At 43.5% G+C, this 19,305-nt stretch overlaps 1 protein-coding gene across 2 annotated transcripts in view; it reads left to right on the forward strand.

Annotated features, from left to right (window-relative positions):
• Positions 1 to 17,439, forward strand: part of ada2a (adenosine deaminase 2a) — a 61,157-nt gene extending 43,718 nt beyond the window's left edge. For both annotated transcript variants that reach the window (XM_067999630.1, XM_067999629.1), the window contains 5 exons: positions 6,376 to 6,466; positions 9,672 to 9,780; positions 10,308 to 10,465; positions 13,120 to 13,322; positions 14,014 to 17,439. In XM_067999630.1, coding sequence (XP_067855731.1) covers positions 6,376 to 6,466; positions 9,672 to 9,780; positions 10,308 to 10,465; positions 13,120 to 13,322; positions 14,014 to 14,125 — 673 coding nt within the window. In that variant the 3' untranslated portion in view covers positions 14,126 to 17,439. The remainder of the gene's footprint in view (positions 1 to 6,375; positions 6,467 to 9,671; positions 9,781 to 10,307; positions 10,466 to 13,119; positions 13,323 to 14,013) is intronic.
• Positions 17,440 to 19,305: the final 1,866 nt, after the last annotated feature.

The raw sequence follows: 19,305 nt of genomic DNA on the forward strand, positions 1-19,305 counted from the left end.
TCCTCAGGAAAGAGCATTACTGCACAAACCAGGCAAGATTCGCAAAGACGTGTCAGTAGTGGTGCCAATATAATATGTAAGGTGAGTTGATCAGAAATTAAATATAAGTAAAAACTATGACAAACCCTCAATCACCCTTGTGCATCCCCTTCATGCTCACGACACGTTTGCCTTACACTTCCTACTGCACATATGTGATGCATGCCCTGTGGCTGCAGCACAGGTAGTGGCAGGTTGAGTGAGGCTGACTGTGAAAGAGATGCACGAGAGGGTGAGTATGAGATAGAGCCATGAGATTGTATGAGGATTGGGTTGAGTGGTAGTGGCGGGATGAGTACTGGCGAGCTGAGTAAGTGCAGGTAAGATGAGGATGAGGTTTGAGTGGGTGTGAGGGGTGATGTGACAGAGTAGTGTTGGCAGTGCAGAAGGAGATGTGGGGTGGGGGTGGTGGATGTGGCAGACGGAGTGCAGGGGAATGAGTAAGTGTACTCACTTTGGCTGACCTACTTAGGTCATTGCAGCGCCTCCTGCACTGTATGCAGGTGCGCGATATGTTGGTGGTGCAGGTGACCTCCTCTGCCACCTCGAGCCAGGCCTTGGTGGCAGAGGCAGACCGCTTCCTCCCACCCGCCGGGGGGAAGATCTCTGTCCTCCCCCTCCTCCTCACCCCATCTAATGATACCTGGAGTGAGGCATCATTAAACTGGGAGCAGCCTTCCCCCTGGGCTGCTCCATGCTGTAATTTTTCCTATTTCTTGCAGCATCAGTCAGTGGAAGACTGCCCCTTTTAAATAGAGCTCCTCCAGCTGACAGACCTTACTGCGCATGCACAGTCCGCCCTCCGCGCAGCTTAGCAGCGGGGAACCCGGAAGAACAGGTAAGTGGATCCAATCAGCCTGCGATTGCGCACGGAGCAGACTGATTTCACCGGGCGCATTACCCACGCGCCCATTCGAACCCCCGCTACGAACCCGCTGCCATGGTAATATCGGGCCCCACATCTAGAATACTGTGTGCAATTTTGGTCTCCTTATTTAAGAAAGGACATAATTGCTTTGGAGGCGGTTCAGAGAAGGGTCACTCATCTGATTCCTGGGATGAGGGGGTTATCTTATGAGGAAAGATTGGACAAGTTGGGCCTGTATGTATTGGAATTTAGAAGAATGAGAGGTGATTTTATTCAAACATATAAGATCCTGAGGGGACTAGAAGGGGTGGATGCTGAGAGGATGTTTCCTCTTGTGGGAGAGACTAGAACTAGGAGCCACAGTTTAAAAATAAGGGGTCTCCCATTTAAGACGGAGATGAGGAGAAATTTTTTCTCTGAGGGTCGTGAGTCTGTGGAACTCCCATCCCCAGAGAGCGGTGGAGGCAGGGTCATTGAATATTTTTAAGGCTGAGTTAGATAGATTCCTGATTAACAGGGGAGTCAAAGGTTATAGTAGGTAGACGGGAAAGTAGGGTTGAGGTCACAATCAGATGAACCATGATCTTATCAAATGGCAAAGCAGGTTCAAGGGGCCGAATGCTCTTAATTCATATGTTCATATGTAAGAGGACATAGACAGGCTGATGGAATGGGCGGATATATGGCAGATGAAATTTAATGCAGAGAAGTGCAAAGTGATAAATTTTGGCAGGAAGAATGAGGAGAGGCAATATAAACTAAATGGTACAATTCTAAAGGGAGTGCAGGAACAGAGAATCCTGGGGGTATATGTGCACAAATTTTTGAAGGTGGCAGGACAAGTTGAGAAAATGGTTTAAAAAGCATACGGCATCCTGTGCTTTATAAATAGAGGCATAGAGTACGAAAGCAAGGAAGTTATGTTGAACCTTTATCAAACACTGGTTCGCCACAACTGGAGTATAGGGCTCGATTTTCACACCCACGATCGGGTGCATTCGTAGCGGGGGGGCTGCGAAAATCGGGGATTCCCCGGGCGGGTCTGGAGCCGGCTCCAACCCGCCCACTTCCGGGTTCCCCAGTGACGCGCTGACATGCCGCGCAGCCCCCGCATGTGGGACTCCCGCCGGCAATTAAAGCCGGCATGGTGCCACTTAAAGTACTTAAACAGGTACTTCAGGATGTTTACAGACCTGATTGACCTGATATTTTAGGAGGGCTGGGATTTTGAAATTAACTGAGACTGTTTCCCGTACTGGGGGAAACACTCCCAGTTCAAATGGACGTGTTGCAGCCATCAGCCTGTGGCAGCTGCAAAGGTCCATTTGACAGATGGGGGTGGGGGGGGGAGTTGGGTGGGGGGGAGTGGGGGGAGACCCTCACTCATTGCAGGAGGCCACTCTGTCACTTTGGACAGCATGACCAGCCTCACCAGCCTCGCCATCCACCTCTGACACGTGGAGCTCCACAACACAGTGCTGTGACACATCCACCTGCACAGCAGGAGGGAGGGCAACCGCAGAGAGAGATGCGTCGCAAAGGGCACTACCCTCGCCACAGGGTCCACAGACCGAGGCTCAGCTTCCTGGACCTCTCTGAGCAGCAGTGCACACGGAGGCTCAGAGTCACTCGACATGTAGTAGTGGACATCTGCAGCCTCCTTCGTGCCGAGCTGCTCCCGGCTGGCCCGAGCACCATCTTCTTACCTGTCGCTGTCAAAGTCACCACTGCCCTCAACAACATCTCCTCCGCATCCTTCCAGAGCGCCACCGGGGACATCGCCGGCGTCTCTCAGTCGTCTGCACAAAAGAGCCCTGCAAATACACCTACACCCACTCTGCAGTGACACAAGGGGTGGCATCACGTGTGCGTGTTCATGGTGGACCCCATGAACGGGACCTATTCCACAAGCCATTCAAGAATGGGCAAGACGTGACAGTAGTGGTGATAATAACAATATTTATTGTGCATGTGAAACAAAACAAATATAAATAAAAAACATGACAAATCGTCAGACACCCTTATGCATTCCCTTTGTTCTCACAAAACCTTCGCCTTGCGTTTCCAGGAAACCCTACGTGGTGCTACCCCTGCGGCGTCAGCAGAGGTAGTGGCAGGTTGCTCTGGTCCATGCCCTAATCGATGAGATGCTTTGAGCCGACGCCCTCTGGGTTTCGGTGCCCGTGAGGGCCCCTCCAAAGACTGCTCCACCTGCACCTGTGCAGGGGCAGACTCGGCCACCTGGAGAGGAGGCAGCAATGCGGGTACTGGTTGAGAGGGGGGCAATGGGTGAGACGTGGGAGCGCTTTGAGTGGCGTCCCCACTTCCATGTCCCCTTTCACCACCATCCCTCTCGTGGCCCAGGCCCACATCACTCCTTCCACCCTACTGAACGACAGTTTGGAGGACTTGTGTGAGGCCTTGGAAGGCCACTTGCAAAGTATCTGTCAGCCTGTTCAAGGCGGCAGAATGTTGCTCACCCTGAATCCGAACGGTCGTTGTCAGGGCCTGAATGGACTCATTGTTGAGCCGTGCTTGACGCTTAAGGGAGGCTATCCTTTCCTCCATCGCAGACATTCCCGCACCTACTTGCGACACTATCTCAGAGATGCCTTCATGTCCCTGCGACACTATCTTGGAGATACCCTCCTGTACCTGTGCCACCATTCCACTCATGCAGGAGTTGGACTCCTCCATCCTCTGCGCGATTGTGGAGAGTGCGCGTGGCACCTTTTCCAGTACCTCGGCAATATGCTGCTGCCCCTCGACGACTCTGCTTTTCACGGCTGGCCCCCAGGGTTCAGCATCTGTGTCCAGCTGAGCAGAGCCTGGAGAAGAGTGCTTCCACCAACGCGGACTCTTACGGCTGCCCCTGCCACCAGGGTCTGCTCGTGCTCACGTGCGTGGTGACTCACCATGTGCAAGCCCAACTAAGTGAGGACGGGGACCCACCGAGGTGTGTGTATCTGCGCTGGTGGATGCATGGCTCAGATGTGACGATGGACCCTCAGAGGCCGGCAGGTCCTCTGAGGAATCGCCCTCCATGGTCACGGCGCTTGCAGATGGGCCTGCAAGAGAACAGAAAGCAGTATTAGGCATGTGGACAGATGTTGAGGTGCTGCAGATGCCAAGTGATGCTAAGATCATTCGCTATCATGAGTGCTGAGTGTTAGCTTTCTGTCACCGGCCGCTTGTGCAATCCCAGCCTCAGCATCCGCCATGGACGGGCACTCCAGCGTGTGGCTGATCTCCAATGCCTGCTGCTCTGCGTCCGTTAGTGCCACCTGGTTTGGCGGGCCCCCTCCGGTCCGTGCCCTCCCCCAGGCGTTCTGGCATCTCTTCTCCTATCAAGGCAAAACACAGAGGCGTGATTGAGTGATGGTTGCATGGTGAGCCGCTGCATGCATTGGTGTGGGTGGGGTTGAGCGTGGGGGAGATGCATGGAAGGGTGCGTGTGCAACATAGCCATGATATTGTATGAGGATTGGGTTGTGTGGTAGTGTTCAAATGGGGACAGGGGCGGTGAGTACGTGCAGGCAAGGTGAGGATGATAGTTGGATGTGAGGAGTGATGCGAGAGCGTTGTGGTGGCAGTGCAGAAGGGGTTGTGTGATGGTGGAGGTGATGTGGAAGACAGAGTGTGGGAGAATGCGTAAGTATACTCACTTTGGCTGACCTGGTTAGGTCATTAAATCTCTTCCTGCACTGGACCCAGGTTCGTGGCACATTACCGCTGCTGGTGACCTCCTCGGCCACCTCCAGCCAGGCTTTCTTCGTGGTGGAGGGAGGACACTTCCTCCCATCGGACGGGAAAAGGATTTCCCTCCTCCTCCTCACCCCATCCAGCAGCACTTGGAGTGAGGAGTCCGAAAATCTTGGGGCAGCCTTCCCTCTGGCCTGCTCCATGGTTCAGCATTGGTTGTTTGCTGCAGGAGGAGCATTGGTGGACTGCCCCTTTAAATAGGGCTCCTCCAGCTGACAGACCTTGCTGCGCATGCGCAGTCCACCCGCCGCGCAGCTTAGCAGCAGGAAACCTGGAAGCACAGGTAAGTGGTTGCAATTAACCTGCGATTCCGTGCGGAGCACACTGATTTCACCGGGCACGTTACTGACGCGCCCAGTCGACCCCCCGCTGCCCCGCTAATATCAGGCCCATAGTGTCCAATTCTGGGCCCTGCACTTTAGGAAGGATGTGAAGGCCTTAGAGAGGGTGCAGAAAAGATTTACTAGAATGGTTCCAGGGATTAGGGACTTCAGTTATGTGGATAGACTGGAGAAGGTTGAGAGGAGATTTGATAGAAGTGTTCAAACTCCTGAAGGGTTTAGATGAAGTAAGTAAAGAGAAATTGTTCCCTTTGGCAGATAGGTCGGGAACCAGAGGACACAGATTTGAGGTGATTGGCAAAAGAACTAAAAGCGACATGAGGAAAATCTTTGTTATGCAGCGACTAGTTATGATCTGGAATGCACTGCCTGAGAGGGTGGTGGAAGCAGATTCAATCACGACTGTCAAAAAGGAATTGGATAAATACTTGAGGGAAAAAAAATTTGCAGGGCTACGGAGAAAGAGCGGGGGAATGGGACTAACTGGATTGCTCTTGCAAAGAGCAGGCCATTTGGCCTCCTTCTGTGCTGTAACCATTCTATGATTCTATGAATTCAGGAGAAACTTATTTACCCAAAGAATGGGAAGAATGTGGAACGTGCTACTACAAGGAATAGGTGGGGCAAATAGTATAGATGCATTTAAGGGGAAGCTAGATAAGCACATGAGGGAGAAAGGAATAGAATGGTATGTTGATAGGGTTAGATGAGGGGTGGGAGGAGGCTCGTGTGGAGTATAAATGCTGGCATAGACCAGTTGGGCCGAATAGCCAGTATCTGTGCTGTAGACTCAATGTAACTTGATGTAAATACATCAAGGAATACTTTTTCATGGAAAGAAAAAAGGAAACGATTATGATCTATTACGCTGCCCGATTGTGCTGGTTAATTGAAGATTTTAAGTTTGTGGTTATGTAAATAAATTTTATTGGAAACTTGAAATGTAACCTAACCTGCCAAATTTTGAGTGCAAAAGCGGAAACTCTACCCCCACTATGTGTTTATCTTCACACTGCACAAGACCTGCAGTTTGCAAGTCAGCAACTTCTTGTGGTAAGTCATGTATGGCATGGGGAAACCAAATGAGATGGGGGAGCTAACTCAGAAAACTGTTGGAGGAGAGAACAGAACAGAAAAGTAATGAAGAGGAAATCCTGATGGACAGTGACAGTTAATAGAGATAGTCTGGGAGGGGAATGAGTGATATTATTTAGGGTTATACTCAAGGATAAAGTCTCCAGAACCCTGCTTCTAGTAATTGCCATGCTTCCATTCTGATGACTTAGTTTGTCTCTTTTATTGCACTACATGCTATTTTATCCTATTTGCCTCTGTCGCTGACTTTTCTTGTGTATTTCTTTTTAGGAAAGAGAACAACTCAGAAATGAAAACTTCAATGAATGCGGCCATGGAATTTTACAAGAAATTCCCTGAGACCATGGCCGGGTTTGATATGGTGTGTTCACCTTGTTATTTCAACTGTTCTGATCTAAGAGTTTTTTCCCCAAAGCACTAGACTTTCCTGCATTTATTTATTGGAATTAGGGGTCATTTATCTACCATACAATCCTTCTATTTTTAAGTAGGAATGTGCTTAAGTATAAAAAACATAATGCCAGGGTTATTCAATATGTAAAACCTCAGGCAGATGTTAGGGACCAGCTAACTATTGAGGTTTGTTCCCTATTATACATCCCGTTATTATACAACACATAATAGATTAGCAGCATTTTTAAAGCATCTCCTTAAAATAATTTTTTAAAAAACAATTCGCACTTCCATAGCAAGCCTCTGAGTGATTGACAGGATTGGGAAAACAGAACCAGGAGTGTGAGAGGGAGGAGAAAGAGGAAGGAAGCCTAGCCTAAGAGAGGGGTTCTCGAGGCTTTTGAAAGCAGGACAGAGAAGGAGGGATTTGGGGATAAATTCAAAAGGACAGAAGTGTACTGGCCGGAAGAATGGCCAGTCATGATGGCGCTGAGGGGTGGGGTCTGCGTACTTTGTCGGGTCCTGCTCACCTTTCTGACCTTTAGTAGAGATGATCAGAGTTAGCTGGTGGAGGTAGCTGTGCTGTTGGCCTCTTGGAGAGCCAAGAACTGTTATTAAAACATATGGAGAGATTGAATAAAAAGATCTTTTGACATATTTTGAAAGTATCCGTTCATGCTCACATCCCTCCTTATTTCTGTGAACTCCTCTGGCCCTACAATTCCCCCCATAGCACTCTGTTCTTCATACTTCGGCCTCTACTGCGTCCCCCTCCCTTCATTCCAACACGGATGGCCGTGCCTTCAGCCACCTAGGTCTCAAATTCTAGAATTTCCTCCTCATACCCCTCTGCCGCTACACCTCCCTCAACTCTTTTAAGACCCTCCTTAAACCCCACCTCTGTGGTCATCCCTCTTAATATCTCCTTCTTTGGCTCAATGTCCATTTTTTGATTACCCCTCTGCGAAGCACCTTGGGAAGTTTTTTCCTACATTAAAGGTGCTATATAAATGCAAATTGTTGTTGTATATAGGAACATATTTTATAATCGGCCTTGTTCCTACATGAATATTTAATGTGCTTATATTAAATCCCTTAATGTACTTTTTTTTAAAGAATGCCCTCAGGAGAGGAAGGGAGAGAATCAGTGAGATTTTTAACAACATGTGGATCTGTAGCACAAATTTTCACCATATGCCAGTCAGATATCTCATTGGATTCTAATAAAGTACCTACTGATATAGTTTTGTGTTAGAATAGGGCTGGGAGAGGGGAGAAGTAATAGCAGAATATGATACCATTATATCCAATATTGCTGAATTCATATACTTTTGTTAAGTGTGACTATGATTTTACTTTTATCTACCTGCAGTGAAAGATACTTAACCTGCTTTGGACTAACAAGAGAAAATAAGAAAGACTCAATTAAAAGAAAATTGGAAAGATAGTTGACTTTATGTTTCATTTTACAGTCAGTTTACAATGCTGCAATTGATGAGTTGAGAATGACATGTAGATCTTCATTTGTTTAATATATTGTGACTGAATAACTTGTGATCTTAATTGTCAAAGAAATCTATTGTAAAGGTTCTTTTGTTTCTCTCTATTAATCATTGTAAGGCTGGCCCTCCAGTTATGTTGATGGCACTTGTCATCTCTTCCAGATGTCCAGTGTTGCAAATTAATATGTGTTGCAAATCAAACTTAATGATGCATAATAAATTGTCTTACATATTCCTGCATCATATTCCTCCACCCATGCATTTTAATGAACCTTTAATTTTATGAATTTTTAATGACGTATGTCATAAAATATGACCGAAATTAAAAGAGCTTTAATTTTATTCCCAACTTTGAGTACTTTAAATTGCCAATTTAGCTATTCTGTGAAAGTTGGCAGCATGAGTAAATTTGAGCTGTTATAGCAGCATCATCACAATGGGCCATCTTCATGTCCGCTTTATGTCACACAACTTGTTCCAGAAGAAGCTGATCTGCAGAATAGCCCGAGGCTGCTGGTGCTGTGCACTACTCCCCTTTTATATTATGTGGTGAATTCCACAGCACTAGAGCAACAGATGGAAAACTTTGCTTGTGCCCATGCAATTGTTTGAAGGTTATGATTTGGAAACTCAATTTCTGACTCTCAGACCTTCCCTGAGGTTGGGTGATTGAAAACTGTATTGTTGACCCATGTAGGTGGATTGAGCATACAGCACAATAGTTAGGAAAAAAAGGCCTCTGAAAGAAAAAGAAAAAACTTGCATTGATATAGCACCTTTCACAAGGTCAGGAAATCACAAAGCACCTTACAGCCAATGAAGTACTTTTTGTAATGTAGGGAAACACAGCAGTCAGTTTGGGCACAGCAAGGTCCCACAAACTGTAATGAGGTCAAGACCAGATAATCTGTTTTTAGAAATGTTGGTTGAAGGATAAATATCGTCCAGGACACCGGGAAGAATTCTCCTGCTCTTCAAATCGTGCAATAGGATCCTTTACGTCCGCCTGAGAGGGCAGACAGAGCCCCAGTTTAAAGTCTCATCCGAAAGATGGCACCTCCGACAGTGCAGCACTCCCTCAGTACTGCACTTGGCTGTCAACCTGGATTACATGCTCAAGTCTCTGGAGTCTCTGCCTCTTGAAGTAATGTTTACATTACTGTGACGGTGCTGCTGCCTCCAGAGTCACTGGAGATATCAACCTCTTTGGATGGATGTCAGCACCTCTGGAAGCAGTAGGAACTCTGTCCTGTGTTTGTCGATTAGACTACTTCTACATCCATCTGAGTTCTATTTCATGGATTAAAAAAAGATACTGGAAACAGACAAACAATCTCAAAACAAGCCATTCTTATCGCCTCTGTCAATTCCAATAAATAGCATTATAATCCAGTTAGATATGTACAAATTATTATAAAAGAGTATTTAAGAAACACTACAAATTTGAAGCTTTTTTAATGCTTGTTTAAAAAATCTTTTTATTTCTATTTGGTAAAGCTGGAGGAGGGGTGGACTGAAGGTAAAGACCCTGTTAAAATGATCTCAAATGTATTGGACCTTAAACTGTGGTAATTAGTATCAGGATTTGGAAGGGCCAGATGTGTTAAATCAAGTATATTATGCCCCAGTATGATTGCACTGTGAAAATAAATATGCATCAACCCCTTGCAGGTTGGCCAAGAAGATGCTGGGCATCCATTATGGTATTTCAAGAATGAGCTATTAATTCCAGCAGAAAAAGGATTTAAGCTGCCTTACTTCTTTCATGCAGGGGAAACTGGTAAGATGAACAAGAACTTTAAAAAAAAAGTATTAAAAAATTGCGTCTTAACCCTCCCAATGGCTCAGATGCTATGCAGAAAAAATAAGCTAATGTTTTATCACTTTTTTCCCTTTTTTTAAATTGAATTTTAGTTTGTACTCAGTTTGCCCCCTTGCCGGTTACTATTCATCATGGGCCTTCTCACTGCCTGGAGGTTGAGATAGTCTGGAATAGATTCTTCTCCAGTTACTGCTATTGCTGTTCTGTGAATGTGTGATAGGAGGCATGTTATATGCCAATCTCCTGGCAATGGGAATGCCTCTTTTCTGTATGGCATTTCATCCAGTAACAAAACCAAAAGCCAGTAAAACTCACCCACTCGAAATGGGCAGATTTGAATGACAAGTGGCCTTGGCACTCAGACCTGTGATCTTTCAGAGAAGAATGATGTGCAGCCTGCCTCATCCAGTGACCTCTGTGTATCCAAATGAAGAAGCATATATCTTTTTGTTTGAAATCTTTCATTCTTGCGGTTTCTCCTGCAGACTGGGAAGGTACGAGTACAGATGAAAACATCCTGGATGCCCTACTGCTGAACGCAAGTCGAATAGGCCATGGCTACAGTATAAACAAGCATCCAGTGGCAAAGCAGATTTCCAGAGAGTTTGACGTGCCATTGGAAGTGTGTCCAATCTCAAACCAGGTGCTGGTATAACAATTGCGCAGAACAACAGTGTATAACAACACCTTTCCCCTTAGAGGAAAACCTGTAGCCTCTGCTTAAATAGTTAACTTTTGAGATGCAAAATGGTAATTTATCTTGTTATTTTCTTGCTTTTGAGTAAGTACCTGCACCAAATTTAGTTTTTTTTTCTCTGTGTATAGTATTGAAAGCATTACATCATTGCTTTCCCTTTTTGTTTTATTTCCACTGGGTAGGGGATAGCGGGGGGGAGGAGGAAGAAATCAGCCAGGGTTCGCCTTCCTGCTTATCACTATCCAGTGGATCCTGTTCAAAAATGCATATGTGTGGATACTGGGTGAGGAACAAAAATTAGACTTTGCTGTGATGCTCCTGTGGCCAAATGGCCTGCTAATACTCAATTGCTTTGGTTCGCACATGTAAAGTCCTTGAGAAAGGAACGGGAGGATTGCTGGCACATGTGGTGCTGTACCACAACCTGAATCAACAGCTACAAGAAAACAGAGACAATTTGAAAAGACCGCAGGTCCTAAAAGGAAAAACATATCTGACAATTTCAAAGGCATTGGAACAACAAAAATGTAGCCAATTTTCTCTGCACAAATGGCATCTGTATGAAACAATTCTCACAGAAATAAAACACTGAGGAGCCAATAGCTCTTCCTGTATAAGTTTCTTGACTTGGATATGAATGTTCCATTTTGGTGGGAGAAGTAACAGTGCAAAATGGGAGTACAGTTGTTTCCATGATTTAAAAGGGAGACTGGGGGACTGAATGAGGAAAGAAGAATTAAAAGAGGAGCTTGAAATTTAACAAATGAGTGAACAGAGAGTGAAAGCAGAGATGAAACATTTAAAGAACGTAAAGTGAAAATAATAAAGGGGGGGGGGAATAAAGGAAGCAAAGGTAAAGAGTCACGGAAAGAATGGTTAAAGGTCAGAAATAGAAAGAAAAGACAAACAGCAAAAAAGAGATGGATTATAGACTAAAGGAACAGGAAAAAGAGTAAATAAAAAGTGCAACCGCTTAATGATTTTTGCCCTGATAAAATGTGCAAATTTTGTAAATTTGTTCAATATTTTTAACTTGTTTACACTACCCTCATCCCCCCCACAAAAATTCCCTTACAAAAAATATATTTGTAATGTTCATGGACAGAAATCTACTGTTCAGATCAAAGTACACAGGTAGATAACATGCAAATTAAACAGGCTGTGTGTAAATGCTTTTTCTAAATGAATACACTTTGAGGTGGGGAGAGGGGGAATTCATTTAGCTTAGTGAAGCCCTAAAAATGCTATCCATTAATTAAATTTTTGTTGAGTTGAAATTACTGTGTAAGTGAAGCTATCCTAACCAAATCAAGTTTTATTAGTTAGATGGCCCAGAATTTGCTGTCAAAATAACAGTGAGGCTAATGGCGCTCACCGTTATTTATGCGCAAATACCACCGAAAGTTAAGTCTGCTCCATTTCAGTCTAAGTACCCTTTTAATGACGCGCTAAGTGTTAATTACTGCCAGTCAACCTCTCTGGCACTGAAAATTAACAATTACAAGTGGAGTGTCCCTTTCTTTCAAGTTTTAATTGTTGGATTTTTAAAAAAAAGTTTAATTAACTTTTTTTTACTTTTCTGTCTCTTATTTTTCTCTTTCTCTTAATCCAATCTTTCTTTCCCTCTCTCTTTCTCTTTCTGTACCTGATTTGACATTGAATTCACCATTCCAACTTATACTTCCTTCTCAGTCCTTGTGCTGTTAATTTCACAATCCTTCAATCTGATTGGTTAAGGAGATACACAGTTGCTTACCCTGTTCACACAGATCTCAGATGCCCGGTTTACCTCATTGCGACGTTATCACCTCGCACTTCCAGCAATTTGCGGTGCAAAATATCATCGAGATTAAATGGGCAAGTGCAAATCTACCTAATGGCGGCCGCTGTTCGTTGCCCTGTTACACCAAATTCTGGGCCATTAGGGGCAGCTCCCTTAATGGCTCAGTGGGTAAACGCATTGCCTGATGTGGTACTGGGCCGTACCCACCAGCAAGTTCCCAGTTTCATTTCCCAGTCAGTGCTGAATTAGATGATCTCAGTTAGGGCACTGCTAGGTACAGAAAAACAAAGAAATGTAAAGAAATATAAGAGGAAGATCTCTGCTGTTTACTGTTTACAGTGAATGTGCTTATAATCTTGCTATAAATAGCAAACGGTGGAAATCTTGTTGATTATTGTATGTATGCAACTAGCTTTTACTGTGTCCTGGTTAGGAATGGGGGTGGGGTAGAGGCAGCTGTTTTAGCAGTAGAATCACTCATTCAGCATTTGCCTTTAGAATATTCCTTTATAAAGTTCCAAGTTTCATCTTAATAATTCCAAGTTTCACCGCTTAATAATTTTTCAATACATTACCCAAGCAGTCTGTGAACTTTGCTTAAATCCTGTAGTCCATATATTTCTAAGGGTACAGTGTGTAAATTTGAATATAGTACAACCTAATGCAAGTGATGTTCCTTCCTCCCAAGAACAAAGTGCTTTTAGACTAATTCAATAGTTAATAATCCAAAAGTACACAATACCACCTACTGATAAACCTATCATAAGGACTTAACTTACTGTAATGCTAATATTTTCCTCTGGTTTCTTTATTGTAGGTGCTTATGCTGGTGACTGATCTACGAAATCACCCAGCTGCGAATTTAATGGCAGAAGGTCACCCCATGGTCATTAGTTCTGATGATCCAGCTATTTTTGGGGCTCGTGGTTTATCGTATGACTTCTATGAGGCTTTCATGGGAATAGGAGGTTCAAAAGCTGAGCTGACTACACTGAAGCAGTTAGCTTTGAGCTCAATCAAGTAAATATATTTTATTTATTTTTGGAAAAAGAAAGCTCTGTTCACATTGTCAGCAGTAGATTGCATTGGAGATTCCATTATTAACCTCTACCACTAAGAAGGACAAGTACAGCATAGTTGTGGGAACACCTTCACTGCCAGGTTAAACACCATCCTCACTTAGACATGTACTGCCATTCCTTCATTCTCACTGGGTCAAAATTCTGGAGTACATCACCAGAAGAACATAGCTGGCCCATAATTTGTCACCACTTCCATGCCAGTTTGTTTATTGCTGACATAACCTGTCATAGAATCATACAAAGGGGATGCCAGAAGAATTTTTTTTCACATGGAGAGTTATTAGAACGTGTTATGCTTTATCATAAGTGCCTGCTGAGATGATACTGTAACATCGTTTAAAAGAGAATTGAATATTTAATTGAAAAGGAAGAATTTAAAAGGATACTGGAAAAGGAAATAGAATTAGAGTGGACAGTTCCAGCTGAAGAGCTAGCACCAACAGGTGTGATAGGCCGTGTGGCCTCTTCCTGTGCTGCTGTTTCTATGATTTTAAGGTCCTTCTAGTGCCCCATAAAAAACAAATCAGATAGTTTGCTCATTTTCACATATGCAAGTTTGCTTCTTTTGACTAACATTTATTTTGATGACCTGAAAGGATATTTACTGCCTTTTCTTTTGGTTTTCCTAGGTACAGTGCTATGTCTGTCCAGATGAAGGTTGAAACCATCAGTCTCTGGCTGAAAAAGTGGGATGAATTTTTGGATGAAGTTCTTAATATGTTTGACAGGGATGAGCTGTGAGAAGACAAGAGACCATCATGCTTACCCCTCAGTGCTTAAGGAGTTATTTTGCTAATCGAGAGATAGTGACCATTTTTACCCAGTCTGCACTGTCAGACACTTAGATGCTTGAAAAACAGGTTTATCTAGCAATCTTGATGTGGTTACACAAGAAAGAAAGACTTGCATTTCTTAAATTGTATACATATAGTAAAACCTGGTACATGTATGTGAATTTAGGCTTTCCTGAATCAACTTGAGGCTTAATTTGTTAGATGCCCTCCTAACAAGTCTCCTTGCCTCCAGAAGTTAAAAGTGATTCAGTATGCCCTGTTTCGAGTCCTCATTTGCATAAAGTCATGCACTCCATCACCCCTATCCTTGCCAATCTCCATTGGTCCCTCATGTCATTACAAGTTGATTTTAAGAACATTATTCATGCTTTCAAAGCCCTCATGGCCTCACAAACTCCATCTCTCTCTCCCAGCCTTGTGGCCCCCCACAAAATCTCTGTCACCAGCTGGCACCTCCCCTGCTCCCTTATCCATTATTGGCAGCCATTCTCTTAGCCCCTGCACTTTGGAACTCCCTTTCTAAATTCCTTTGCTATGCTGGCATCTTCCCTGCTTTTGAAAGAACATAAGAAATAGGAGCAGGAGTAGGCCATACAACCCCTCGAGCCTGCTCCGCCATTCAGTAAGATCATGGCTGATCTTCGACCTCAACTCCACTTTCCCGCCTGATCTCCATATCCCTTGATTCCCTTAGTGTCCAAATATCCATTGATCTCAGTCTTGAATATACTCAATGACTGAGCATCCACAGCCCTCTTGGATAGAGAATTCCAACGATTCACAACTCTCTGAGTGAAGAAATTTTTCCTCATCTTAGTCCTAAATGGCCGACCCTTTATCTTGAGACTATGACCCCTAGTTCTAGACTCTCCAGCCGGGGAAACAACATCTCAGCATCTACCCTGTCACTCCCTCTAAGAATTTTATATGTTTCAATGAGATATCCCTCATTCTTCTAAAGTCCAGAGAATGTAGGCCCATTCTACTCAATAAAGCATTCTGAAAACCCTTCTCCTCAACTGTGCTTTTGGCTACAACCCCTAACACCTTTCTGTTATTTCCTTTTTTTCTCTCTTGCTCAGTACCCACTTTAATCTTCACTCTGCAAAGCACTTTTTTGTACATGGAGAGCACATAGAAGTAGAAATGTACGGTGTTGAATTTATAATTGTAAACTTGAGAAACTGTTGGCAGCCCCCACTCCCAGCTATAAAAACAAATTTGGTGCCAATTTCTGACTATAGACATTTATGTATTAAAATAGGAAGGAAACAAAACTTAGATTTTTGATTATCAAGTTTATCACAACAAGTTGTGCCAGGGATAGGCAGTAGTAATACGGGGAGGGAGAAGGCCGGAGATGAAGGGCAAGGGACTAGGTGCCGGCTCTAGCTATCTGTTCATACTAGCAAGCATCTACAGCAGCATTAGTATGAGACATATCCATGAGATGGGTTTTGCTGAGGTGCAGCCATTTCAGATGCAAAGAGTTTGTCATGTTTATAAAGGCAAATGGAGACTGGTTTGGTAATCCGTTCTTATACTGTGCCTTGATGTTAGCTTAATTTTTTATGTATGGCTTGTGAAAAGGGAGACATTGTTTGGATTTCATTTATTTTTTAGTGACTGTAACATTATTGAAAGGAATGTACACTGAGAATTACTGAACCCAGTGAAATGTAACCTGGCCCATGTTTATCTTCTACACAAATGTACACTGGCACCTCATTCAATAATGTCCACAAAAGGCTTTTTGTAGATTGAAAGCTTGTGCTTTATGAAAGTAATATTATATTGGTGAACAAATAATTATATGCAAAGTTTATCATTAATTTTAACTGAGCTGGTACGGAGCTCTGTAAATGCATTTGATTTTAAATATGGGTCAAATACTAACTGGGCATGACATGTTAAACGTAATATAGTTGTCAAATAAAAGAAGTCTATATCCTTTCATTTACTACATAAATATTTGTAGAAGGGCATGTACATGACAGAGCATAGGTTCAGCTTCTTCATCATTTGTATTCAAGCAGAATCTCTGCCATCTGCATGGGTATCTATTCATCCCAGCAGGATAGAGAGTTATTCATTCATCTGAGTGTGAGGAGCCTGATTAAATGACTACTGAAAAAGGAGCTGTGTAATAGAAGTAATGAAACATTGCTCAAATGGACAGATTTTTTTTTTGAGTATTCATCGATATGGTAATAGGACTGTTGACAAGGTGAAATGTTATTGCTTGCTAATTAACATGAGCACGTGGTAAAATGATTATGCAAGTCTGGCACATGAACATTGTGTCCAACTGCAGTATGGATCAGCATATGGCATGTTAGTTTAAAACTGAAAAACGTTTAATTGTGCTTTGATGAACTGATTTGTATTGATGGCACTGAGGCTGTGCCATGCAGGACTGCATGAGATAGCAGTGCCATCCCTGAACCGCTTTCTTAGTTTACCTTTTCCAAAAATAAAGTTTTGATTGGGGAGCCAAACAGCTGGTCCCAAATAACTCTATTTTTCCATTTCTACTTGACCGATGCAACATTGTTTTGATGTTGAATTGTGACGTTTTGCTTTGCTGTAAATAAAGTATACTGTTTGGAACCCAGAAAACAGTGGCCTAGAAATCTGGCTGTGCCATGCCCTTTTTTTCGGGTGCTAATCAGCCTCCTAAGCCTCCAATATGGCTGGCAGGAAGCTCACGCTCATTATGAGCTGGAAGTGTGCTGCCTGCCAAATTGGTAAAGGCCAAAAAATTGGCATGCAGTGCCTTATTTCCCCTCCCACGGCCATCTATCACAATCCCAGCCACCAAGCTACTGATTACCCCCACCCCCCCAACGGCCACCTATTGCCCCCCCAGCTACCGATCCCCACACCCAGCTACTGATTTTCCCCTGATAACCGATTGCTGCCTTTCCACACTCACTCGAGGGCCACTGATAGCTTCGCTGGGCGAGATGCCTCTTACTGTCTGGATCTCGTCCGCTTCCTGGAAACGAGTCTCGAGGCCATTTGGGTGCCTTCGTAATCTTTGGCACTTCACTAACTAAAAAGCCATATAGCTGGTTTTTCACAACTTTTTGTATTTTGCATAATGTACTGAATATTTCAATGAACTTTTTAAAAACTGGTACAGTGACATTGTAAAGTTGCATTTAATAAAACATTGTCTTAATATTTTCTTTCTTTTGTGTAAGTAAAATTAACCAAAAATTATTTTGAGAACTACAATAAATATTTTGGTGGATTGTCTGTGTGTGAAAGCCTTTGTATTTTCTCATAATCCTGTACTGCCACTACCTTGGTAGAATTTCCACGGGGGTTCTTCTGATTGCTGTAACTTTGGCAGAAAATTGATGGAAGATCGGCCACGGAAATTCTAGGTGCTTGTCTTTTGATTGCAGGCATCATATTTAAATGGTTACTTGATTAAATCTTTCCACAGAGACTTAAGCAAATAGGACTTCTTGAATGGCATGGGGTGACTGGCCTGTGAGGTGTGGTACTAAGCAATAAAAAATGGGAAGATCCTTGGTTCCCAGATCTCAGTTGATGTTGTGGTGAGGCTGCGACAGTTGACCTTGATGTTCCTTCTGATTGCTCTCCAGTCATCTCTTCTGGAATGTACAATGTACGTGAGAATAGGATTGGATTTGGCTGTGATAGCCATGTGGTCGCAATGTTTGTTGACTTTCAAAGAGTGGAGTCACACATGAAGAATGTCCACTTGACTGAATTGCTGGGTGGAAGGGCTGTTGGTACCCCCAGCATAAGCAATTGCGCTCAACAGAGAAACTTGAGAATAAAAAACGTCTTTAAGAAATGACTACATAAAAGATGGTGTATTGTTTCAAAAAGTAATGTTTAAGAGGAACACTGCCAACATATGTCATACATACTGACACATATGTCATACATACTGACACAGTCCTTTATTTCAAAAAAAGGAGTTAAGAATTTTTGAGACTATTTACACAGCAAGACAGTATTCAGATAGTAAGAAGACACCATAACCTAGATTTTCCAGTACTACGAGTACAAGCCAGGCAATCCCGATCGAGGGTGGGTATTATAATGGATATAATTTCCTGAACACTGATATTGGAAGTGTCGCTTCAAGCTGAAGCGAGCTGCATTTAATTATTATTTTGGGGGTGGGGTGTCCTGCAATCTATTTCCTGACATTCGGGCGAATATAAGAGTGTAAGAAATAGAAGCAGGAGTAGGCCATACTGCCCCTCGAGCCTGCTCCTCCATTCAATAAGATCGTGGCTGATCTTCAACCTCAACTCCAATTTCCCGCCCGATCTCCATATCCCTTGATTCCCTTAGAGTCCAAAAATCTATTGACCTCAGTCTTGAATATATTCAATGACTGAGCCTCCACAGCCCTCTGGGGTAGAGAATTCCAAATATTCATGACTCTCAGAATCTTATACGTTTCAATGAGATCACCCCTCATTCTTCTAAACTCCAGAGTGTATAGGCACATTCTACTCAATTTTTCCTCATAGAATAACCCTCTCATCCCAGGAATCAATCTAGTGAACAAGACGTCCGTTTGTAATCACACCCATGTGAAATGTCCAGGGTTTCTAGGTAAGTATACAGAACTTAATGGAAAGGACACAATAACATTTTTAAAATAATTTTTCTTCAAATTTTTCTGCTGGTATTTTGGTTCATGTTCTAATTAACAAAGTGTTGTGACACCGATGATGTCATCAGGCAGTGACATTTACATTTCATTTAGACCCCTGCCTGCCTGTAACGGGAGTCTTGGGTTACTTCAAAGTTGACAAAGAGAAAATGATGCCCAACGGGCATGAAGATACTACGGGCCGGTAAGTTGACTCGCTCGATTTTAATCCCTCCCAAGCACCGTTCCCATCCGGCGGGGGAGGACTAAAATCAACCCCTCCATTTTAATTGTCTCCATCCGTTAAAATTTTACAGACACAATTTTCCATTCCCACCACTGGGGTAGAAATTATTCTTTGGCAGGTCACGCAAAATGCATGATAGCGAATCAGCAGCCTGTTTTACACCTTGTCCAATTTTCTTTTCCAATTAAGTCAATCAGCATTTATTGCCCATCCCTAATTGCCCTTGAGAAGG

The sequence above is a fragment of the Heptranchias perlo genome, chromosome 18 (assembly GCF_035084215.1).
Source record: "Heptranchias perlo isolate sHepPer1 chromosome 18, sHepPer1.hap1, whole genome shotgun sequence".
Taxonomy (NCBI): Eukaryota; Metazoa; Chordata; class Chondrichthyes; order Hexanchiformes; family Hexanchidae; genus Heptranchias; species Heptranchias perlo.